This window comes from Misgurnus anguillicaudatus, chromosome 23 (assembly GCF_027580225.2).
Source record: "Misgurnus anguillicaudatus chromosome 23, ASM2758022v2, whole genome shotgun sequence".
Classification (NCBI taxonomy): domain Eukaryota; kingdom Metazoa; phylum Chordata; class Actinopteri; order Cypriniformes; family Cobitidae; genus Misgurnus; species Misgurnus anguillicaudatus.
In genome coordinates this window covers 22,604,105-22,630,774 of record NC_073359.2, presented here as the reverse complement: position 1 = coordinate 22,630,774, position 26,670 = coordinate 22,604,105, and the positions used below count along the sequence as shown (strand labels likewise).

Here is a 26,670-nt window from a genome sequence, read left to right as displayed (position 1 = left end):
ATGAGCAAAACAACCCAAGAAAATAACTCTAGTTTTTAGACCAAAAATATTAAATTTAAGTGAAAAAAATCTGAAAAAATCTGCCAATGGGGTAAGCAAATTTTTCTTGATTTTTTTTTAATTTGGTGTTTAAGAAAAATGTTCAAGATTTTTTTGCTTACCAAATTGGCAGATTTTTTGCTTGTTTTATGCACAAAATCACTTGCATTTGATATTTTTTGTCTAAAAACTAGACTTATTTTCTTGGGTCGTTTGGCTCATCAAGAGAAAGCATCTTAATTTAAGAATTTTTAGATATTTTTTACTGAAAACAAGAAAAAGAAGAATTTTTTTTCTTGAAAATCATTTTTTGCAGTGTGTGGGTGATTCTCACGAAAACTTGGTTTTAAAAATGTCAAGCATGAAAATGTAAAAATTGCTTAAATTTACTTTTTTTCCCACCAGACATTGAAAAACAAAGTCTGGAGTAAATGGGAACATTAATTTAAAAACTTTTACTTATCATTTAACACTTTTTGTAACATAATTTAAAAAATTAGTCCTAAAAAATCTCATTACCGCAACAGTCAGAAAACATCAACACTGACATATTTTCAAAATGACATGACAAACCTGAAAGAACATAATTTGGAGATTCTGCACATGCATTTAAAATCAAAGTATTATGCTTCTATTAATTAAATTAACATTTAATAAGCATCTGTTGCGGTAATGATAATCAAAATGTCGTGTAAGCATTCTGACAAGACAATATTTCAAATTAACTGTAAAAAATGATCTTACCTGGTAGCCATCTTGAAGTAACTGGTCCATGTGCTTGGTCACTCAAAATCAAACTTTATTAAAATTCTGTATGTGTGCTTAAACTGTTCTCAAAAAGTGTTGCGGAGGATGAAAACATCAGGCATGGACACATCATTTTACTAATTTTTCTTCATTATTATTATACATGAATATTCAGTAAATATTTTTTCTGTCATCTAAAGTAGTCTAGCAAAACATCCATTTATTTTTTTCTTAATATTTTTGTGATAATTTGATTAAATTACAACATAACGCATGTTCAAACACAGCCGGACACATTGCGGTAATGAGAATTTCAGCAGAAAATGAGATAAAATTTCCAATTATAAATTCTTATGTTGAAATCACACATTGTGCAAGGTAGAACACAGTATTGTGATAATTCTGATGCTTTTTAATGTTACTATATTACACATTTTAATGCTAAAATCATTAGTGCCGTGGTGTTTCAATGGTTTCGTGAGAATCACCCGTGTACAGAACTCTTATTATTCATATTAGTAAATACAGTTTTACATTCTACGGCACCTTTAAACTATAAATTCTCTCTGGTGTAAAACACAAAAACTAGCGTACAGTAAACCCAGAATCGTCTTTTAACGGATAAGATGACCATAAATCTGGCACGAGTTTTCCCTTCACCTTACCATTCTTCTGAACAGTTTCTATTGATTTTCTTGAAATTCTTCCTTAAAGATCAGATTAGAAAATTGTATTACCGACAAAGGGGAACTTTGTCTCGGGACTATCTAAATTAAATCGACCAATGCCTACAGGCCAAATGTGTGAAGGTTGTCTACGGCCCTTTTATCAAGTGCCCGAACGCTCAGATAATACAAGTCTGACAACACAACAAAGTGTCTTTACTCTGATATTGATGTTTCGGATTACATCTTTACCCTGGCATAAAAAAACCTCGGGGAAAGAGATTGGTAGTGCCAGGTTGTCTTCTGGATATTTAGACATCACAGCTATACGGTATAGTCTCGAATATAAATTTGAGCGAATCCGTCATCGGCCACCGTGCAAGGCGCAAAATCTCTCACGGAGGACTTGAGCTCACCGGGGCGAATCGGATGCACGCCGTGTGTAAATCCCACCAAGTGCATGATGAATTACGTTGGCAAACCTAGTTTCGGGGCCGTGTGACACCTACGGGAAATTATACGGGGGTGTCGTGCAAAACTCGTCCTCCTCTCAGATCATCGTAATTCTCTGATGACGCTAGCTTTAAGAGCACGTAGCCTACAGCGAGCGATGTGTCTCCCAGAGGTGGCTCTGGTTTGTGGGGTTGTTTCGGATGGTTGGGTGCGTATACGAGGCCTCCATGTAGGACAGGGCTCTTGGGTGAAGCTCACCTGAGCATGTGCGGTTGGACTCATCTTCGTTGCTACCGCAGTCGTCGGTACCGTCACACAACCATCTCTTCGGGATACAGCGGTTGTTCAGGCATTTAAATTGGTCCGCTGGGCAGCTGCGATTCGCTGAGAAAACAAACATCGCTGTTAGTCCGATTTAACTCTTTCTAAAGCATCTGGGTGTCCAACTAGTATACATATAAAGGTGCTATACATTTCAGACCCAAAAGTGTAATCGGCATTGTTTATGTAGTTCAGGTTGCATTACAAGAATGAAAAAAAGACCTACAGCAGAGGTGTGGCTCTTCATCGCTGCCGTCCGAGCAATCGTCATCACCGTCACACTTCCACGAGAGCTGGATGCAACGCTGGTTCCTGCACTGGAACTCATCTGGGCCGCAGCGTTTCGTCTTCGTGACCTCCGATGGAGCTATAAAGTGAAGGAAATATGTTATAGGGACAATACATTATCCTTCTCTTGACCTAACAATAAATCGACATCCTTTACGCAGAAAAATTACAAACCCACATTGAATAGATTTACAGGTCACACACCATCATAAACACAAAGCGGCACGCGGTTTAAAGCCTACCCGCAAGATGAGCCGAGATATTTATATCCCCCGCTGGGATTGGAAATCAATAGACATATTCAGCTTTACATAAACATGCCTGATCCGCTGTCATATTTTCTGCTAACATTATTGACCCGCCTGTGGGTGGCAATACAAAATCTGCACTTTTTTGTTTTTGCAGATACTACTGTAAGTGATGGTACAGCAACAATACCGGCAAAACCCATAGACACACTTTATGTTTTTATGACAAACAAATCTGGGGCACCATTGACTTATATAGCATTTTTTTCCTAACATGGAAGTCAGTGGTGTCCCAGATCTACTTGGTTGAAAACATATTCAAAATATCTTCATTTGTGAACAAACAAATGTACTTAAGTTTGGGACAACTAAATTATGACATAATGTTCATTTTTGGGTGAATTGGGGCACCATTGACTTCCATGGTATTATTTTTCCTACTATGGAAGTCCTGGATTTTTCTAAAATAACTGCCTGGAGGTGTTGCAAACATTTGCATTTGGTCTTGGTTTCCAGTACAAATATCTAATATATCAAAAATCAAAATTTACTCAAGTAATAAAATGAGCTGAGATAGTTAAGTAAGTCTTGTGTTCTAAACAAACATCAAAAGCAAGTGAATTTATGCTTGTTAAGTAAACATATCTGCCAGTGGGGTAGGAAAAATAAACCTAATTTAAGTTTCAACTTAATTCAATAAAATAAATTCTCATACCCCGTATTTTTCTTGTTTTGAACATAAACTCACTTGATTTTGATATTAAAAAAAAATATCTTAAAGGGATAGTTCACCCAAAATAAAAAATTCTGTCATCATTTACTCACCATCAAGTTGTTACAAACCTGAATAAATTTCTTTGTTTTCTGTTCAACACAAACATTTGTAATTTTATTTCTGCACCAATTAAGATATTTTGAAAAAAATGTTTGTACACCATTGACTCATATAGTATTGTTTTTCCTACTATAGAAGTCAGTGGTGTCCCAGATCTACTTGGTTGCAAACATATTCAAAATATCTTCATTTGTGAACAAACAAATGTACAAAAGTTTGGGACAACTTGAGGGTAAGTAGATGATGACAAAATTTTCATTTTTGGGGGGAACTGGGGCACCACTGACTTCCATGGTATTATTTATTCCAACTATTGAAGTCAGTGATGAACTGACTCCACAAACTGCAATAAACACACAGTGGCAAAACCTACCACCACGAAACAAAACAAAGTGTTCCAGCCAATAAAAGACAAGAAGGATTTGGGGGTGGGGGTTGGGCGCATTCATGAACGCACGTAAGGGAGGGGGAGGGGAAGGAGTTAGCTACGCTCTGTTTGTTTGAAAACAGTTCAAACATCAACAAAAAGTGACGTTACACAGATTCGCTTAGAGCGCCTTTAAGTAAGTGTTGTTTTCTAAACAAATATTAAAATCAAGCCAGTTTATGTTTGTTAAGTAAACATATCTGCCAGTGGGGTAGGAAAAATAAACTTAATTTAAGTTTCAACTTAATTCAATAAAATAAATTCTCATTTATTTTCTTGTTTTGAAAATAAACTCGCTTGATTTTGATATTTAAAAAACTCTTAAAGGGATAGTTCACCCAAAAAATGAAAAATCTGTCATCATTTACTTACCATCAAGTTGTTGAAAACCTGAATAAATGTCTTTGTTCTATTCAACACAAACTTTTGTAATTTTGCATGTTCACAAATGAAGATATTTAGAAAAATGTTTGTAAACAAACAGAACTGGTGCACCACTGACTAATATAGTATTATTTTTTCCTACTATGGTAGTCAGTGGTGTCCCAGAACTTGGTTACAAACATTTTTCAAAATATCGTCATTTGTGAACAAAGAAATTTACAAAAGTTTGGGACAACTTAAGAGTATGTAAATGATGACAAAATGTTCATTTTTGGATGAACTGGGGCACCATTGACTTCCATTTTATTATTTTTCCTTCTTTGGAAGTCAGTGGTGTTCCAGATCTTTCTGAGATTTTCTGAGAGACATTTGCATTTGGTTTCCAGTACAAATATCTAGTAAATTCCGAAATCAAAATTTAATCAAGTAGTAAAATGACCTTATATAGTTAGTTGAGTCTTGTTTTCTAAACAAATATCAAAGTCATGCAAGTTTATGCTTGTTAAGTAAACATATCTGCCAGTGGGGTAGGGAAAATAAACCCAATTTAAGTTTCAACTTAATTAGATAAAATAAATTCTCATACCCCGTATTTTTCTTGTTTTGAACATAAAGTCTTATTTTTGGTACCCCCCCCCCCAAAAAAAAACACTCTTAAAGGGATAGTTCACCCAAAAATGAACATTCTGTCATCATTTACTCACCATCAAGTTGTTACAAACCTGAATACATTTCTTTGTTCTGTTCAACACAAAATTTTGTAATTTTGTTTTTTCACAAATTAAGATATTTTGAAAAAAGGTTTGTAACCAAACAGATCTGGGGCACCATTGACTTTTACAGTATAATTTATTCCTACTACAAAAAAATTGCGAACAACTTGAGGGGGAAGTAAATGATGACAAAATGTTCACTGGGGCACCATTGACTTCCATGGTATTATTTTTCCTACTATGGAAGTCAGTGGTATCCCAGATATTTCTGAGACTTTCTGAATTAACTGCCTGGAGTTGTTGCAAACATGGCCGCCTAGTGGCGCGACTTCCCTAAAGGGACTGCATAAACTAATGTACAATTTTGTACACTCATATAACTTGTGTTAAAGTATATAAATGACATTAAAACTCCACCAATGCTGTTCAAAACATATCCCAGGATGCACTTTATAAACTTGTTTGTGTCTGGCTTATCTAGATTAATATTCTTTTGAAGAACCTAAAATATATCATTTTGACTTTTTTAATATTTACATAATTCCCATACTTAAAATTCCATACACAACTTTTTCACAGTTTGATAAATTTGCTGTTCTTTCAAAATATGAAAATACTATCAATAAAGAATGCAAGCATGTCTTAAGGTTTTACTGATGCAAGATATAGACCAATGAGATTCATCTGTGGGTGGGGCAACACGGTGTGGTCCCGCGGAAAGAAACCAAGCCCTTGCTGCAGTAGCTTTTGAAAGTTTTGAAAGCTTGCCTCTCACCTCACTAGTGTTTCATTTTTAAATGAAGGTATTAAAAAAAAATTGTTAGCAAGTAGATCTGGGACACTACTGACTTTCATAGTAGGACAAATAATACCATGGAAGTCAATGGTGCCCCAGTTCACCCAAAATAGTATTTTTTATAGACTGACAAAAGCTTACATGTGCAGCTGATGTTGTCTTTCTCCAGATGCTGGCCGTCTGCGCAGGCGCACACATAGCCTGCAGGTGTGGCAAGGCATAGAGCCGAGGGACTGCATCCACCATGATTTGCAGAGCATTGGTTGTTACCTGTATGAGAACGGTGGTGAGATAAGAGAAATATATTTTATACATTATATGGAAATTTGGGTACGAAAGTCATTTTTGTGATTTATAGTTTTCTACATAAAATCATCCTGCATAATGTAAAAAATATTCTGTGAAAATATAACCTTGATATTTTGACTTATTTAAATATTTAAACTTAGTTATTCCTCAACAGTTGCATGCATTACAAATATTTATATAAAATAATTTATGGTCATAAAATGCATTTTCACATAAAAGGAGAAAAAAACGTTCTCTTTCTCAAGGGAACGATAAACATTTGATGCGAATGCAAGAGTTTAAACTCAAGCACAGAATAACAATTCGGAGAAAATGATACCCAATCTCCGCTATTGCCCAGTCATCCAAAAAATGAGTCATAGAGAACTAATGTACCATGACGAAAAAACTCAAACCTCGATTCCTGAACAGATCTTATAGACGCTCATAAAAAGACAAATATCAAACATTATACCAGCTGCGTTTCCAACAGGAAAAATTATTTACAGTAGGGGCCCGAAACCAATTTGAAACCTGGAAATAAACATAATGTTTTAAGATCCCGAACTAAAAAAAATCCCAAATGACTTATAACAGCCAGACCTCAGGGATTTAAAGAATAAAAGCCCATCATTTTCGCTCGCAGCTGAATGCTCAGCCAGGTTATTATGTATTCAGCGCAGCACTGTGTTTCACTTGGCTGTGTCACATTTGCGTGTCTATTCGCTGCTCAATGTGGTCTCCAACAGTTTTGCGGACCCCCTGTGTAACACAATGCCAGGTGCTCATCACAGCTATCATCACAGTAGATGCCATGATGTAGAACACATGTGACTGCTTGTTAAGACGAAAATCAAAATCTGAACGACAATCACATAATTCATTTTTGGGAAAGATGCTGACCCCCTTTTCTCTATTAGGATCCTGGAAACTTCAAAGCTGCTTCAGTCGACTACTATTAAGAATGACATATTGCATCTTGAATCACATTGATTAACCTTGAACAAAAGGTTAACACTGCTGGTGTTTATATGAGTACCACCATGAGTACCCATACATACACCAGCAGTGTAAATTTAACACTGGTGTGCACCTAAAAAGTTCAATACTGTAAAAAATTGAATTTCTTACTAAGCATTTGGTCTTGGTTTCCAGTACAAATATATTGAATCAAAATTTAATCAAGCAGCAAAAATGACCTAAGCTGGTTAAGTAAGTCTTGTTTTCTAAACAAATATCAATATCAAGCATGTTTATGCTTAAAACCAGTACAAATATCTGCCAGTGGGGTAGGAAAATAAATCTAATTTATGTTTTAAACTTAATTTGATAAACTACATTCTCATACCCCATGCTTCTCTTGTTTTGAATATAAACTCACTTGATTTTGATATTTATTTATTTATTTATTTATTTAACTCTTAAAGGGATACTTTAAACAAAAATGAAAATTATTTTATCATTTACTAACTGGCAAGTTGTTACAAACCTGAATGAATTTCTTTGTTCTTTGTTCACAGTTGTGTCCCAGATCTACTTGGTTACTAGTGAACTGGGGCACCATTGACTCTCATGGTACTGTTTTCTACTATGGAAGTCAGTTGTGTCCCAGATCTACTTGGTTACAAACATTTTTCAAAATCTTTATTTGTGAACAAATAAATGTACATAAGTTTGGGACAACTTGAGGGTAAGTAAGAGATGATAGAATGTTCATTTTTTGGATGAACTGGGTCACCATTGACTTTCATGGTATTATTTTTCTTTCTATGGAAGTCAGTGGTGTCTCAGATCTACTTGGTTACTTTTTTATATCTTAATTCGTAAAACAAACAAATTTACAGAAGTTTGTGACAATTTGAAGATAAGTAAATGATGACAGAATGTTCATTTTTGGGTGAACTAGGGCACAATTGACTTTCATGGTATTATTTTTCCCACTATGGAAGTCAGTGGTGTCCCAGATCTACTTGTTTACAAATGAAGATACTTTGAAAAATGTTTGTAAGCAAACAAATTGACACCAGTTTGGGACACCTTGAGGGTAAGTAAATGATGACAGAATGTTATTTTTTTGGTGAACTGGGGCACCTTTGACTTCCATGGTATTATTTGTCCTACTATGGAAGTCAGTGGTGTCCCAGATTTACTTGGCAACAAAAAAAATGTTTTAAATTCTTTCATTTGTGAACAAACAAATTTACACAAGATGGAAACAACTTGAGAGTAAGTAAATGATGACAGAATGTTTATTTTTGGGTAAACTGGGGCACCATTGACTTGTGTGGTATTGTGTTTCCTACTCTGGAAGTTAGTGATGCCACAGATGTACTTGTTTACAAATGAAGATATTTTGAAAAATGTTTGTAAGCAAACACATTGACACAAGTTTGGGACAACTTAAGGGTAAGTAAATGATGACAGAATGTTCATTTTTTGGGTGAACTTGAGCACAATTGACTTTCATGGTATTATTTTTTCCTACAATGGAAGTCAGTGGTGTCCCAGATCTACTTGGTTACAATTTTTTTTAAAATCTTAATTTGTGAACAAACAAATGTACACACTTTCAGGACAACTTGAGGATAGGAAAAAAACAGAATGTTAATTTTTGAGTAAACTGGGGCACCATTGACTTTCATGGTATTATTTGTTGTACTATGTAAGTCAGTGGTGTCCCAGATTTACTCGGCTTCAAACATTATTCAAAATATCTTAATTTATGAACAAACAAACTTACACAAGTTTGGGACAACTTGACAGAATGTTCATTTTTGGGTGAACTGGGGCACCATTGACTTTCATGGTATTATTTTTTCGTACTATGGAAGTCAGTGGTGCCACAGATCTACTTGTTCAAAAATTAAGATATTTTAAAAAATGTTTGTAAGCAAACAAATTGTCACAAGTTTGGGACCACATGAGAACAAGTAAATGATGGCAGAATGTTCATGTTTAGGTGAACTGGGGCACCATTGACTTTCATGGTATTATTGTTTCCTACCATGGAAGTCAGTGATGTCCCAGATCTACTCGGTTCAAAATATCTTCATTTGTGAACAAACAAATTTACACAAATTTGGGACAACTTGAGGGTAAGTAAATGATGACAGAATGTTCATTTTTGGGGGAACTGGGGCATCATTGACTTTCATGGTGATATTTTTTCCTACTATGGAAGTAACTGGTAACCCAGAACTACTTGATAAAAATTTTTTTTAATCTTCATTTGTGAACAAACTAATTTACACACCTTCGGGACAACTTGAGGATAAGTAAAATATAACAGAATGTTTATTTTTGGGTGAAATGGGGCACCACTGACTTCCATGGTATTATTGTCCTACTATGGAAGTCAGTGATGTCCCAGATCTACTTGGTAACAAAGATTTTTCAAAATATCTTCATTTGTGAACAAACAAATTTACACACTTTCGGGCCAACTTGAGGATAAGTAAAAGATAACAGAATGTTAATATTTGGGTAAACTGGGGCACCATTGGTATTATTTGTTCTACTATGGAAGTCAGTAGTGTCCCAGATCTACTTGGTAACAAACATTTTTCAAAATATCTTCATTTGTAAACAAACTTTTTTTCACACTTTCGGGACAACTAGAGGGTAAATAAATGATGAAAGAATGTTTATTTTTGGGTGAACTGGGGCACCTTGGTATTATTTTTTCTACTATGTAAGTCAGTGGTGTCCCAGATTTACTCGGTTTCAAACATTATTCAAAATATCTTCATTTGTGAACAAGAAAATTGAAAGAAGTTTGGGACAACCTGAGGGTAAGTAAATGATAACAGAAGGTTCATTTTTGGGTGAAATGGGGCACCACTGACTTTCATGGTATTATTGTCCTACTATGGAAGTCAGTGGTGTCCCAGATCTACTTGGTAACAAACATTTTTCAAAATATCTTCATTTGTAAACAAGCTTTTTTTTCCCAAACTTGTGTCAATTTTCTTGTTCACAAATGAAGATATTTTGACAACTTGAGGGTAAGTAAATGATAAAAGAATGTTTATTCTTGGGTGAACTGGGGCACCATTGGTATTATTTGTTCTACTATGGAAGTCAGTGGTGCCACAGATCTACTTGGTAACAAAAAAAATTCAAAATATCTTCATATGTAAACAAACTTTTTTTCCCACTTTCGGGACAACTTGAGGGTAAGTAAATTATGAAAGAATGTTTATTTTTGTGTGAACTGGGACACCATTGGTATTATTTGTTCTACTATGTTAGTCAGTGGTGTCTGATTTACTCGATTTCAAACATTATTCAAAAAATCTTCATTTGTGAACAAGCAAATTGACACAAGTTTGGGACAACCTGAGGGTAAGTAAATGATAACAGAAGGTTCATTTTTGGGTGAGATGGGGCACCACTGACTTTCATGGTATTATGTTTCCTACAATGGAAGTCAGTGGTGTCCCAGATCTACTTGGTTACAAACATTATTCAAAATATCTTTATTTGTGATCAAATGAATTGACACAAGTTTGGGACCACTTGAGGGTAAGTAAATGATAACAGAAGGTTCATTTTTGGGTGAACTATCTCTTTAATATCTTAGGTCATTTAGCTTCTCCAGTAAATTATTCTTGTTCAAAGAATTTTTAGATATTTGTACTTGAAAACAAACTGGAAGAAGACAAAAATGTTATGTAAGAAATTCATTTGAAGACCTAATAAGTCAGTTTCTATCAATGACCTTACAAACACCCACCATAAAACAAGTTAAGCCACTTACAAACACTGGATCTCAAATATTTGAACCAAAAAACTGCACAATAACTCTCCAAAAAGGCAGATTTTAGCCCTACACCTCAGAAAGACAAAGCAACACATTTCAAACATATATTACACACACATTTGGTTTGGCCTCTCCATAAAACTATAAGGGAGTCGAGTGCCATTGCTATTGTGATTCAGTGAAAGACTTCATTCATTCATTATTGATTTGTTCGCGTATTGGTAGTCGCCAACAGTGTACGCATTCATATTTACCTTTCTGGGTCTGTGGGTCGTACACCTGAATCCCAAAGAGAGGCGGTCTTTCGGCCCGCATGAGCACCACATCATCGGAGGACAAATCCAGGCGGAATATGGAGGCGTTCATGTAATCGGTCCAGAAGACGTAATTTTGGTAATGTGCGATCCCAAATGGGTGATTCAATTCCTTTCCGCTGTACACCACCTGTGTAAAAGTGGATCACAGCTGTGAGCTACTTGGAAAACATGGAAGGGAAGCATCAGAAGAACAGAGGAGAACTAAAGAAGTCACTCACTCATTTACTAACCGTTCTGTGGCTGCCGTTGAGGTAGATTTTCTCGATGTGGTCGTAGTAGGCATCGCACCAGTACATGACGCTGGACGAGTGGTCGAGGGTGAGGCCGTTGGGCCACAGCATGTTGGACGTGACGAAGGTCTGCCGGTGGGATCCATCCATCCAGGCTTTCTCGATCCTTCCTCTGCTGTCGATGAGCTCATCTTCCTCCCAATCGGTCCAATACATCCATCTAAAGAACCCAGCCAGAAACTCATATTTAAAGGGACACTCCACTTTTTAAAAAAAAAATATGCTCATTTTCCAGCTCCCCTAAAGTTAAACACTTGATTTTTACTGTTTTGGAATCCATTCAGCTGATCTCCGGGTCTGGCGCTAACACTATTAGCATAGCTTAGCATTGAATCTGATTAGTCCATTAGCATCGTGCTAAACAATAACCAAAGAGTTTCGATATTTTTCCTATTGAAAACTTGACTCTTCTGTAGTTACATCATGTACTTAGATTCCAAAACGGTAAAAATCAAATGTTTAACTTAAGGGGAGCTGGAAATTAGCATATTTTCAAAAAAGTGGAGTGTCCCTTTAAGGTCATTGAACACAACTGATTAAGACCAAGTTATGGTATTAATTGATTTACTGTATGTTGGTTAGTGCTGGTCTGTTGCTGGTCTACCTGAGTGACCAGTGTAGTCTAGATCAGTGTTTCCCAACCAGGGGGCCGGGGCCGCAGGGGGGCCTCAAGATGACTTAAAATTATAAAAATTTGGACAAAACAAGCATTAAAATAAGCTAAAACAATCGAAAATCTTAATTTTGGCCATTTTAGCCATTTTAGCGAATATACATCTGTCTAGTCATTCCAAGCTCTAGTTAATTTTATTTGAAAAAAAAATTGTGAGTATGGGGCCTTTAAATATTGTTGTGGGCAACTAGGGGGGCTTGAAGTGAAAAGGTTGGGAACCAGTGGTCTAGATGAGGGGTTTTTAAACCTTATGAGGGCAAGGACCCCCAAATATGATGAACCTTATGCTATTTTTTTTAATAAAAACTAGTAATTTTGATATTATAAAGACAGCATATTGCATATTGTTTCCAAATAATTGGCTTATATAGTAGATGTTTACAATATTTGCTTTCTCTTTTCTTTAAACTTTTCTGAGGACCCCTTAGGGCCCCAGTTTGAGTACCACTGATCTAAATGTTCAAAATCCGCTCAACCAGCATGGTCATTTTGTTGGACCTGGTTTACTTTTGTGACCCTGCTAGTTAAAGGTGGAGTGCATGATCTCTGAAAGCCAATGTGGACATTTGAAATCACCTAAACAAACACGCCCCTACCGCAATAGAATTGGAACCTTCTTTTGATAGACCCGCCCCACACATACGCAACCCAGGCAACGATGTCGTTAGTAGACACGCCCCTTACTGCTGATTGGCTACAAGTGTGTTTTGGTACTCGGCCCGACTTCCTTTTCCAAAGTGTTTTTCAAAAATCATGCACCCCGCCTTTAAGAGCTAATATGTTTAGTAGGGTAACCTATCCATTATCTAAAGTTTAGTAAACAAATTTAAGCCAAAACCGCAAAAACAGGACCTGACTAGTTCTTGTTATTGGCTCAAAGGTGTTTTCCAGGTCACAAAGGAAAAGTGAACGGTAAATGAATAATTCAAAAGAATTCTGGATGTCTCAACAAAGCCCTTTTTAAAACAGGACCCATTTAATTGAATGTTTTTTAATATTTCTCTATTCTCTTCTCGTCTGGGAGCCAAGTCAAGGTCAGTATTTCAAGTGTCAAACCTCTCATACATTATTTCATCACATAAACATAACCCAGTAACACTTCCAAACACAGTTTAACTTAACGTGACACTCCCCCTCATCTCATATTCAGTGACCTGTTGAATAATTCACGATATGGGCTTTGACTGACAGCACCTGCTGCGAGCAGTAGAAATGGGCGAGTGATGGAGAGCAAATGCGATCAGGACCCAAAGTCATAACGGCTAATCCTTCATCTTATCATTTTAGTACAGACAGAAAATGACACGCGCACATGCGTAAAAAAGCATAGATGCAGTAAAGGAGAATGAGATTTGAAAAAGAGAGATTGGTATTGGTTCGGCAACTCCGGCAACTACAGCTTAAAGGGACAATCCCCTTTTTTAAAAATATATGCTCATTTTCCAGCTCCCATAGAGTTAAACATTTGATTTTTACCATTTTGGAATCCATTCAGCTGATCTCTGGGTCAGGCGATACCACTTTTAGCATAGCTTAGCATAATTCATTCAATCTGATTAGACCATTAGCATTGCGCTAAAAATGAGGCGGAATGATATTACGCACTGCCCGAAAATAGTCCTATGCTATTGAAAGATACTAAGGGAACTATTTTTGGCTGCTGCGTAATATCATTGCGCCTCCTGCAGCCATGTTACAGCAGCAAAGTCCTTGATTATTACGCCAGAATGAGAGTATAGTTCATAGCCATATCAGCCTAGAAGATCGCAACTTTTAATTTTCTATCGGTCTTATTACACAATGTAACTACAGAAGAATCGAGTTTTAAATAGGAAAAAAAATATTGAAACTCTATTTTTAAGCGCGATGCTAATGGTCTAATCAGATTGAATGGATTATGCTAAGCTATGCTAAAAGTGACACCGTCAGACCCGGAGATCAGCTGAATGGATTCCAAACCGGTAAAAATCAAATGTTCAACTCTAAGGGAGCTGGAAAATGTGCATATTTTCAAAAAAAAGTGGAGTGGCGCTTTAAGCAAATTTACAAAGAATAAATTGCTTGTAACTCAGATAACTTATTTATAATATTCAACCTCTTGTTTGCAGTTTATTGAACTACTAAAATAATTCAAGACACCAAAGTTATAGGAAACAGATGATTTGATTCAAAAGCCCATTAAAAGGATATAAACATGCCAAGAGCGGAGGAAAAGGCGCACTAAAATATAAGCAGAAACCTGTCTTTAAACTTTTAAACCTCTTATGTCAGTCCTAACTGTTCTGCCATGGCAGCGATTTACGGAGGAGCTTCTAAATTTCCTTTGAGCGTTTCCATCTGAGCACTGACATTAAATAAGGATGCTCGGTTTATATCTGTTTTGACAGCACAATGCTCTCTCTCTCTCATGTCACTTCTTTATTTGGATTTGAATAAACAATGTTACCAAGTGAATGTAAATAAGGTTAGAGCGAAGAAAACAAAAATCTTACCGTACTGTACATCATAACAGGACTATGTTTTCAGACATTTACTCTGGTATTGTTTACTGTACAGTATTTAATATTTGGTAAAATTTAAAGGCTATTCAGTACAAGATACCATAGTACTGTATAAGCATGTTTCATACATTGTGCTAATATAAATATAATATAATATACGTTTATTATACTTTATTTTAAGGTAAAGTAAGGATTAACAACTAAGACTAATCGCGATTAATCACATACAAAATAAAAGTTTGTGTTTGCATAATATATGTTTGTGTGTGTACTGTGTGTATATATATTATGTATAAATAAATACACACATACATGTATGAATTTATGAACAATTTTATTTAGGTATATTTATAATATGAAAAATATATAAAATATATACACATTATTTATATATATATATATATATATATATATATATATATATATATATATATATATATATATATATATATATATATATATATATATATATATATATATATAAATGAAAATATACCTAAATAACATTCGTATTACATTCATACATGTATGTGTGTATTTATTTATACATAATATATATACACACAGTACACACACAAACATATATTATGCAAACACAAACTTTTATTTTGTATGTGATTAATCGCGATTAATCTTTGGACAGCCCTATTAACACCATGTACTTACTATAGGGTTAGGGTTCGGTATATGGTTAGTTGCATGCAATTATGCATAACCTGCTGTTATTACCATAGTAAGTACATTCACAACAGACACAATAAATAAAGTATGTGAAATAAATTATGTCTCATATAAAAAACAAACACTTAGGGCTGGAAAACAATTAATCGTGACTAATTGTTTGCAGAATAAAAGTTTTTGTTTACATCATATATATATATATATGTGTGTGTGTACTGTGTATAATCATTATGTGTATATAAATACACACAGATGCAAGTATAATTTTAAGGAAAAAAACTTTTTATATATTAAGTATTCATAATTATATAAAATATAAATTATATGTCAATATAAAAATGTCTTTAATATTTAATTAATTTCTTAAATATATACTTGCATCTGTGTGTATTTATATATATACATAATTATTATAGACAGTACACAAATATACAGTATATGATGTTAACAAAAACTTTTATTCTGTAATAGATTAGTCGCGATTAATCGTTTCCCAGCCCTTTTCCTATTACATGACATAGTACTACACGTGCTTTAGTAATTGAATTAGTTTTATGCATAAACACTTGACATCTCTGTTGCCTTGGTTTTTATGTATTGTTTATTATCTCTTTTTATACATGTTTATTACTGTATTTTCCTGACTATAAGTCGCATTAGTCAAAAAATTCATCATGAAGAGGAAAAAAACATATATAAGTCGCACTGGACTATAAGTCGCATTTATTTAGAAAATTATTATTCTTTTGGGGGGCATTTTGTTTGTTAAGTCTTTCTCTGTTGTCTTTAAGTTAATGATTCAGTTAACAGTTTTTTTTTCAAGGGTAGGCTACAAGAGCAACATATAGCGCTCTCTCAAGGCTGTAGACGGTAATGCTTTTTTTGGTTCATGTTAGTCAGTATGAATTAATTTTGACATATGAGTCACACCTGACTTGAAAAAAGTGCGACTTATAGTCCGGAAAATACGGTACATTTACAGTTTATGTAAGCTGACCAATTGTTTGTATCCTCTGTATAACTCACTATGTGAATGAGACAAATAAGCGAATTGAACTGAATTGATGTGGGCTACTCTGTTGAAATAGTTTGATGAAATCCCTAAGCCCAATGGGCTAAAGTTCCCGCCCCTCAGTTTCCTCTGGATTTTGTCCAAGGCATTAACACGCTGAAATCCCTGTTGGAGAATCCGTTAAATGCTGCTGTAAGCAGGACGGGTATCATGGGCTTACCCGTTTAGAGGATCCACAACAATGGCTCTCGGATGAGACATATTTCCTTCCAAAAGCGTTTTTCTGGACTGCGAGGGCTGATCCAGCCTGGCCACGCTGATGGTCTTTCTATAGCCGTCATTTGTCCAGTACAGGTTATTTCCGATCCAGTCCACGGAAATTCCCTCGACGTTATCCAGCTCTGGGAAACGGACAGGGAAAAGTAATTGAGAAAATGTTGTTCTTTTTGCTTGATAACGTCGAAGACAGCTCGATTAATCACTGTCCCACTCTTATTCTTCCCTCTGAAATTATGCAGTATCGACCGGCCAGCTTCCCCGAACGGCACAGGAAGTATGATAAATAACTTCCCATTTGGAAAACAACGGGAAGAGAAGCGGTAGAGTACAGGTGGCCTGATTTTACAGTACCACACCGCACGGTCGCACAGATGATTCATTACTAAGCCGGATCAAAACTGAATTAGTTAGAAAACGTTTAAGTGAATTTAAACATTACTGCAGTACGGCTCGAAACAATACAAGAAAGCTCTACAAGAAACGATAAAGGTGCATAATGTTTACTTTGTAAAATCACGTACCATCTTTAAGTATCGTTTCCCGTCCAGTTCCGTCAATTTTCTGACGTCCGATCAGGAAGCTCGTAGTGTCTGCGAAGTAGATGTAGCTGCTCTCCGCGTGAAAGTCCAGCGCTCGGGGACTCACCAGGCCCTCGATCTGAATCAGGGGCTCGTCGCCAGACTTAACATTCATATCCAGACCTCGTATAACCCCGGGTCGTCCTTTTCCATAAAACAGAAACAGCTCGTTCTTTGGTTCTGCAAAGACACGATTAACTGAGTAAACAAATGCAGTGGCGGAACGTAATAAGCCTTCCACTACAATACTGTCACAGTTTAATTAATTGACATAATTAGCCCCCGTTTTCAATTCAGTTCTGCAAATGAAAGTCTTTGACAAAATGTATCCAAAGCGAAAGGCTCCTGCTAATTACATTAGCTTAATTAAAACCAGAATTAGTTCCACCGATTCGGTTTTATCAAATCTATCATCTTTCGAGGCGAAACTGTTACATTGCGTTTGTTATTGTACGCGAGCCGCGCATACGTGCGCTTGTTTGTGTAAAAATAACAGGGACCTTTTGTGGGCGGTGTGGGTGTGATTAAGGCACAAATGTTTTGGAAATTCGTTAGCCAAGGATAGGAATGGGATAAATGCGATGACTGCAATTATTATGGGTTTGACAGTGAGATGGGCTTCAGAGATAGAGAGGAGAAGGTGGTGGAAGAGACAGAGGAACCAAACCAGAACCAATTACACAGACAGACCAATGATGCATAGCGCGTGTGGTCTTGAACTTCATAATAGGACAGGGACATCGAGGCTGGAAAGATATGAGTGATTTTATATCATGGTACCAGTATATATTAGGATATTTTTATTTTTGAAGGAAATTAAAAGAACACAGTATTATTACATATAAATTAAATCTGGTAAAAATCAGTTTTTATGGTAGCTTTTATGTGATTATTTTGTAATCGATAAAAATTATGGTTTAATAGTTATACATGTTTTCAATCTGCATTCGTAAATTTATTACATTTTTTTTGGACAGCATTTTGAGATGCAACTATAGAAATTACATTTTAAATAAAACAAAATAAAACACATTTAAAAAAAACACGTTCTGCTCTTTATACAGTAGCAGTCAAGTTTTTTGGACAGCGCTTGGAGATGCAGCTATAGAAGTTACATTTTTATAAAATAAAATAAAATATAAAATAAAATATAAAAAAAAATTATGTGATTATTTTGTGATTGAAAAATTATGGTTTAACAGTTATACATGTTTTCAATGTGCATTTGTAAATTTATTTTACTTTTCTGGACAGCGCTTTGAGATGCAACTATAGAAATTACATTTTAAATAAAATTTAATTAAATAAAACACACTTAAAAAACATGTTCTGCTCTTTATAATAGTCAAGTTTTTTGGACCGCGCTTTGAGATGCAACTATAGAAATTACGTTTTTATAAAATAAAATAAAATAAAATAAAATAAAATAAAATAAAATAAAATAAAATAAAATAAAATAAAATAAAATAAAATAAAATAAAATAAAATAAAATAAAATAAAATAAAATAAAATAGCTTTTATGTGATTATTTTGTAATTGAACAGTTATGGTTTAAGAGTTATACATGTTTTCAGTGTGTATTCATAAATTTATTTTATTTTTCTGGACAGCGCTTTGAGATGCAACTATAGAAATTACATTTTAAATAAAATAAAATAAAATAAAACACAATTAAAAAACACGTTCTGCTCTTTATAGTAGTCAAGTTTATTGGACAGCGCTTTGAGATGCAACTGTAAAAATAAAATTTTCCTAAAATGAAATGAAATGAAATGAAATAAAATAAAATAGGTTTTATGTGATTATTTTGTAATTTAACAATTATGGTTTAATAGTTATATATGTTTTCAGTGTGCATTTGTAAATTTATTAAATTTTTTGGACCGCACTTTGAGATACAAGAATAGAAATTACATTTTAAATAAAACAAAATAAAACACAATTAAAAAACACGTTCTGCTCTTTATAGTAGTCGAGTTTTTTGGACAGCGCTTTGAGATGCAACTACAGAAATTACATTTTTATTAAATAAAATAAAATTAAATAAAATAGCTTTTATGTGATTATTTTGTAATTTAACAATTATGGTTTAATAGTTATACATGTTTTCAGTGTGCATTCGTACCTTTATTTTATTTTTTTGGACAGCGCTTTGAGATGCAACTATTACATTTTAAATAAAATAAAATAAAATAAAACACAATTAAAAAACAAGTCCTGCTCTTTATAGTAGTCAAGTTTTTTTGACAGCGCTTTGAGATGTAACTATAGAAATAAAAAATTTTTATAAAATAAAACAAAACAAAACAAAACAAAACAAAACAAAACAAAACAAAACAAAACAAAACAAAACAAAACAAAACAAAACAAAACAAAACAAAACAAAACAAAACAAAACAAAACAAAACAAAACAAATTAAATTAAATTAAATTAAATTAAATATCTTTATAGTAGTTGAGTCAATTGAAACATAATGTGAACATAAACGTAATGTTACGCCAAAGTCCTAACTGGTTGAGTGATATGTTCCATCACATCGGCCAATCAAAACACACTTTTAACACACATTAGTTAGAGCAAAGCCTTAGCTACCTACACTGCCTAAACAAATAAAAAACAAGCATTAAGTTCCAAAGCATGTCAGTTAATAAGCATGGATCAACCTCATATCTGGACTTATTAAAAGAAACAGAAAATGCCAAAATCTACTGGTACCACCCAACCGTGTCACGTTTAAAGGTATTGCGGAGGATTTTCTTTTTCCAGGTGGATCATCTAGACTATTGGTCATCCTATCTGTCAATCAGGTGTTTTGTGCTATTGCATTTTTTTTAAAAAAGTGGAGAAAGTCGGTTCTTTTCTAAAATTCGAGAAAATACTCCGCTATACCTTTAACTCAGCACTATAACGTTTAACCTCATCATTGCTTCTTAACAAATACGACAGCTTTTTGTGAGGATAAAATAGAAAATCTTGCAAAATGGTGATATTGGTGCACTATGGCAAAATATATATAAGCCAAATATAGAACAAGAAGTAGTTACTACTTTTACGATACTTTATGATTTTGCTAAATAAGAAAATATGCCATTCGTGAAAAGATCTTTGTGTTCTACATAATTAAATTAAAGCATGAATGCATTACACACACGCATACATATGCACTACACAACCAAAAAAGCACTGTAAGTCAATGATCCTAATGCCTAGAGACAAAACATATCAATTCCCTATGTATTCCGTCTTAACGCCCTCAGCGTGCGCTATTAATCACAGAAACGTGTCCATTTTTCAGCGTCTAGTGGCTCTGTAAATCTGGTCATAAATTTCCATTTCGCCAAAGCCCACGAGGGCCATCCATCTGATGTATGGCTTCAGATAGCAGCACCCTTTCCTTAAGGGAATACCTCGAAATCCATTTACATGAGAGACCCGTCTCCCACAGCTAATCAGACACCAGAGAGAAAAAATGACTCGGCCGCGAGAGTTAAGGAAAAGAAGTGGGAGCAATGCAATGGACTCACTTTTGCAGGACGTTCCATCGCTGGCGAGGACGTAGCCGGTCCGGCATCGGCACACGCGTGATTTGTAGTTTTGGCTCAGGAGACAGATATGCGAGCAGCCACCATTTCGCCCCTGTGGGTCGGGGCTGCACGCGTGAGTCCTGACTGCAAAAAGAAAAAGGTCAGAAACCAAAGCTTGCATACGACAATAATATAGTACCATGCATGCAGGGTCTTATTATGCAGCATTTAAAAATACTTAATTCTGATTGGTTGCATTATTCTACACTACAATCGCAATCCATAACTTTTTAAGTGGTTAAAAAAAAATAGCTTATATGTGATTATTTTATAATTGAAAACATGTTTTAAACTTGCATTCGTAAATTTATTTTTTTTGGACAGCGCTTTGAGATTGCAATTATAGAAATTCCATTTTTCTACAATAAAAATAAAATAAAATAGAATAGCTTTTATGTGATTATTTTATAATGAACAATTATGGTTTAATAGTTATACATGTTTTCAATCTGCATTTGTAAATTTATTTGATTTTTTTGGACAGCGCTTTGAGATGCAACTATAGAAATGACATATTTATAAAATAAAATAAAATAAAATAAAATAAATAAAAATCAATGTTTTAAACTGTATGGTACCACGGTAAGCCTAAAAAAATGATTTGTAAGTTGATTTCAGGTGAAATTGGGTACATTTGGGGTAAAAACTCATGTAAAGATAAGTATGTAAATAAAAACTGCAATTTTATATTTTAAACAGAGGTGGCGATAGCAAAGCAAAATGTACGGATTGCAGCTTAAAAATATTAAAGTAAAAAATTATCAATAATAATAAAGGACAACTTTGTGTTTTTTACATCATAGTTCATCACATAACAGAAACTGCCATCAACAGCTGTTTAACTTGGCAAATAATTTACAACGTCTTAACCATAACTTTACCTGTAGGTTGAGCAAGTCTGTGATAGACCCGAGCGTTTTTGGCACTTTCCAACGTGACGATAGTGTTTGTGTTGCTGTTGTTAAAACGGTTTATTCTTAATACATCAACTTTTCCCTCTCTGGAGGGTTCGGAGGACGTCGCAAACAGGTAATCTTCAAAGAGCGCTAATCCGTACAGGTGCGACACCTGGAAAAAAAACATCCAAGCAACTGATCAATGACTTCGTCTTGTTCTAGCTTAGTTGCAAACACGACACAAATATGTCTACTTAAATTTGCTACTCTAATCCAAACTGTAAACAGAGGTGATGCAACGTTTAGCGAATAAACAGCGGCCCTGACAAACACGAGCTGAAATATGGATGTATCTTTGATGTCACATCTGCGCTATACAGTAAATTACAGATGGGCACCTCTGCGTTATACAGTAAATTACAGATGGGCACCTCTGCGTTATACAGTAAATTACAGATGGGCACCTCTGCGTTATACCTTAAATTACCGATGGGCACCTCTGAAGCTTTGATTTCTTTAAAGTGAAAAAAATAACAAGTTATAGGAAGCGAAGTTCATTTCAGGTTATCTTTCACTACCAGCCCTAAGAACAGTACCAATATAGCCTTCGATGGAGTCCCAGGACACACACTTGAGCTGAACCTCGCAGGAAATGGATGAGGAAATCAATAAAGAGAGCTCACAAAAGAGTTTGTGAAGTAAGGACAAGGTCAAATAGTTACAAGTTCTGAGAGGAGACAGTAAAACAGCAAGTGTCAAAGCAAAACAAACCCGAAATCCTAGCATTAGATTAGCCAGTTAGCATAAATTCGTTTATGTGGTGCTTATTAACACAGAAGTTTTCTAGATGGTAGTCTTTTCTTACTGGCCAATCATATTAAGAGATTAGTTTTAGTAGTGCGGTTAAACATAATCTGGGCAAATTAATGGTCACCTTTTTTCTCGGAAGTTCAAGCACCGTTTTAAATTCCAGCCAATAAACAGCAGCAATCATGCACTAGAAAATCATTGTGGAAAACAAAACTAATAACTGGCAGGCAGGCGTTAAATAATCAAAATACAGAAAGGCTGAGTGGATGCTATCCAGTACATTAAAATGAATAATGTCTGAAAATGATACAAGCGTTCTTTTTCAACAGCGATAATCCGTCAAAACGTCCACTAAACCATGAAAATTGCAGACAAGGTCCTCCCCGAGGGGCTTGAGAGGAATTTGTTAAACACTTTCTTAAGTATCGCATCAGGATTTTAGTTAACGGCAGATGTCTCATAAGGCTAAAGAACAGTCAAGGATGGATTATGTATTGTCTTCTAGAAAAATGCATAAGGTTGTCATCACCCTTGGCTCGCTCTATGAACTGTGGATGAATTTTATACTGAATTTATGAAGCTATGAATTTTGGACCTTCATACTTTTTGGGTCCATTTGTGGGGTGAAGGAGAGAGGTGGAAACTTTATAACCTTTAAAGTAAATAGCTTTGGGAGTTATTTAAAAGCACATAATTTATCATAAGTTTACTGTAGGCGGTTAAAACAGATGGCTATATTTAAGTAGAAACTTTTCTATGTAGTCACTTATATACAGTACGGTGCAAAAGCCCACCATGTCACCATTAGGTTTGTTGCTTAAGCAATGGTATAATGACCATATATAATTATTTCTCTTTATTAAAATATAACCAGAAACAACCAAGCTGGTGGTCCACAATACTGTAAATGATGGCATCAAAGTAGCAGAATTTTAAAGCTGATCTAGATACTGAATATTAGAGTTGCAACAATCTGGGAGTATTGGAAACATTTCATGAAATTACATGGAAATATACGGGATTTGTGACACACATATGAAGATAAGGCAGAGTTTGAGAAAGTTTATGTTTGTATGTGATACAGTTTGTATAAATTACACAAAAATGTAAAAAATACTTTCCTGTGCATTAGAGTTGCAAAAATCTGGGAATATTGGAAACATTCCATGGAAATTACATGGAAATATTGGGAATTTGTGGCACACTGATGAAGATAAAACAGATTTTGAGAAAGTTAACATTTGTATGTGATACAGTTAATATAAAGTACCCAAAATGTACAAATAGTTGTATATTAGAGTTACAAAAATCTGGGAATATTGGAAATGTTCCATGGAAATTACACAGGAATATAGGGGATTTGTGGCACACTGATGAAGATAAGTCAAATCTCGAGGAAGTTGATGTTTGTATGTGACACAGTTTGTATAATGTACCCAAAATGTACAAATAATTTCCTGTATATTAGAATTACAAAAATCTGGGAATACTGAAAACATGTCATGGAAATTACATGGGAATATAGGGGATTTGTGGCACACGGATGAAGATGAGTCAACTCTCTGATGTTTGTATGTGATAGAGTTTGTATAAAGTACCCAAAATTTACAAATACTTTCCTGTATATTAGAATTACAAAAATCTGGGAATACTGAAAACATGTCATGGAAATTACATGGGAATATAGGGGATTTGTGGCACACGGATGAAGATGAGTCAGATCTCAAGAAAGTTAATGTTTGTATGTGATACAGTTTGTATAAATTACACAAAAATTAAAAAAAAACTTTCCCGTGCATTAGAGTCGCAAAAATCTGGGAATATTGGAAACATTCCATGGAAATTACACGGGAATAGGGGATTTGTGGCACACATATGAAGATAAGACAGATTTTGAGAAAGTTAATGTTTGTATGTGATTCAGTTTGTAAAAAATACCCAAAATGTACAGGGTTACAAAAATCTGGGAATATTGGAAATGTTCCATGGAAATTACACGGGAATATAGGGGATTTGTGGCACACATACAGTATGAAGATAAGACAGGTTTTGAGTAAGTTAATGTTTGTATGTGATACAGTTTGTATAAAGTACCCAAAATGTACAAATACTTTCCTGTACATTAGAGTTACAAAAATCTGGGAATATTGGAACCATTTCATGGGAATTTCTAGGGAATATAGGGGATTTGTGGCACACCGATGAAGATCAGTCAAGCCTCTGGAGAGTTGATGTTTGTATTTGATACAGTTTGTATAAATTACCCAAAATGTACAAATACTTTCCTGTACATTAGAGTTACAAAAATCTGGGAATATTGGAACTATTCCATGGAAATTACACGGGAATATAGGGGATTTGTGGCACACAAATAAAGATAAGACAGATTTTGAAAAAGTTAATGTTTGTATTTGATACAGTTTGTATAAATTACCCAAAATGTACAAATACTTTCCTGTACATTAGAGTTACAAAAATCTGGGAATATTGGAACCATTACATGGATATTTTTAGGGAATATAGGGGATTTGTGGCACACAGATGAAGATAAGTCGGATCTCAAGGAAGTTAATGTTTGTATGTCATACAGTTTCTATAAATTACCCAAAATGTACAAATACTTTCCTGTATATTAAAGTTGCAAAAATCTTTGAATATTGGAAACATTCCATGGAAATTTCTAGGGAATATACAGGATTTGTGGCACGCATATGAAGATAAGGCAGATTTTGATATGTTTGTATGTGATACAGTTTGTATAAAGTACCCAAAATGTACAAATACTCTCCTGTACATTAGAGTTAAAAAAATCTGGGAATATTAGAAACATTCAATTGAAATCTATGAAGATGAGTCAGATCTCAAGAAAGTTAATGTTTGTATTTGATACAGTTTGTATAAAGTACCCAAAATGTACAAATAATTTTTTTTAATTCCTCAATTTTCCAATTCAGAAACTCTCCAACATTTTTCTACAAAGTGCTGGTGTGACTGGTTTACCACAGCAAATCTTATAATGAGACACCAGCACATGCTGGAAACCAAGCAGCATACTGCACAAAACACATTTCCTGGAAAACAGTTTGTGTATTCAACCAATACTAAAGTAATCACCAAAACTAAAGCAATTAACGAACTAACTAAAACTAAAGTTTTTAAATAAAGTAAATAAATAAAGATAATACCAAAAACATTTCTTACCGAGTCGCCTTGAATGATCGTGTGCCTGTTCTTGCCGTTGTAATCCACGACTTCGATATAATCCAGATAAGCATCCGCCCAGTAGACGAGTTTCTTGACCAAGTCCAACGTCACAGCGGTCGGCTGTTCGGTTTTATACTCCACTATCCTAGTTCGGTTGGTGCCGTCCATGTTGCAGCGCTCCACCTTGGCTACCGTCCCATAGTCTGTGAAAAATAGCTTTCTGGGAGCAACGGAGACACGAAATCAAATTAGTTTGAAACTCAAACTGTGCTTTTTAAAAAATGCAACGTTTACAAGAGGTCTCCCGATGCAACTCGCAGAATCTGTCTGAAGTAAAAAACTATTCTGACGGCGGTTTAATATATAATCCATCCACTCAAATCCATTACTGCTCTGCAAAATGGTGTTGTGGCCAAGCTGAAAGCTTGCAGTAACAACGCTGCAATTAAATCAAGCCACCATGTTTAAGAGTTGAATGAATGGGCCGCAGTATGATATTACTTTATACTAACTCATAATGACAGCGAAATAAAAGAGCGGGGGAGTTCAGGCGCACTCCTCTTTACATGACAGCACTAGGAGTTCTCATTTCGAGCTCGGTTTTGGCACCAAAACAGTCCTTGTCATTTGACAGAGCCAAACTGCCCTCAACAGCACACAAAACTCAGCGCTGCATACAAATCAGTGTTTACCCAGAGACCAGAGAGCCACTGCTGGCGTTTCTCGCGTTCCAGGAACGTGGATGACTGTGCATCAGATAAGGGCAATTTATTCGCTACTAAAAGAATTTAATCGGGCTTCTAACTTATCCGAGATGTCTTTAAACGGGAACATTTTAAGATACAGCATGCTGAATATCTTTACATAAGTCAATGAA

The 26,670-nt window shown here is 34.8% G+C and overlaps 1 protein-coding gene across 1 annotated transcript in view; it reads right to left on the bottom strand.

Moving 5' to 3' along the window:
* lrp1ba (low density lipoprotein receptor-related protein 1Ba) overlaps nucleotides 1–26,670 on the bottom strand; it is a 332,672-nt gene that overhangs the window by 210,711 nt on the left and 95,291 nt on the right. The window contains exons 8-17 of the mRNA XM_073862191.1: nucleotides 25,791–26,013; nucleotides 21,765–21,951; nucleotides 20,824–20,967; nucleotides 17,241–17,477; nucleotides 16,661–16,841; nucleotides 11,514–11,733; nucleotides 11,221–11,410; nucleotides 6,058–6,186; nucleotides 2,452–2,592; nucleotides 2,163–2,288 (exon numbers count right to left, since the gene is read on the bottom strand). Of these exons, the coding sequence (XP_073718292.1) occupies nucleotides 2,163–2,288; nucleotides 2,452–2,592; nucleotides 6,058–6,186; nucleotides 11,221–11,410; nucleotides 11,514–11,733; nucleotides 16,661–16,841; nucleotides 17,241–17,477; nucleotides 20,824–20,967; nucleotides 21,765–21,951; nucleotides 25,791–26,013 (1,778 nt within the window). The remainder of the gene's footprint in view (nucleotides 1–2,162; nucleotides 2,289–2,451; nucleotides 2,593–6,057; nucleotides 6,187–11,220; nucleotides 11,411–11,513; nucleotides 11,734–16,660; nucleotides 16,842–17,240; nucleotides 17,478–20,823; nucleotides 20,968–21,764; nucleotides 21,952–25,790; nucleotides 26,014–26,670) is intronic.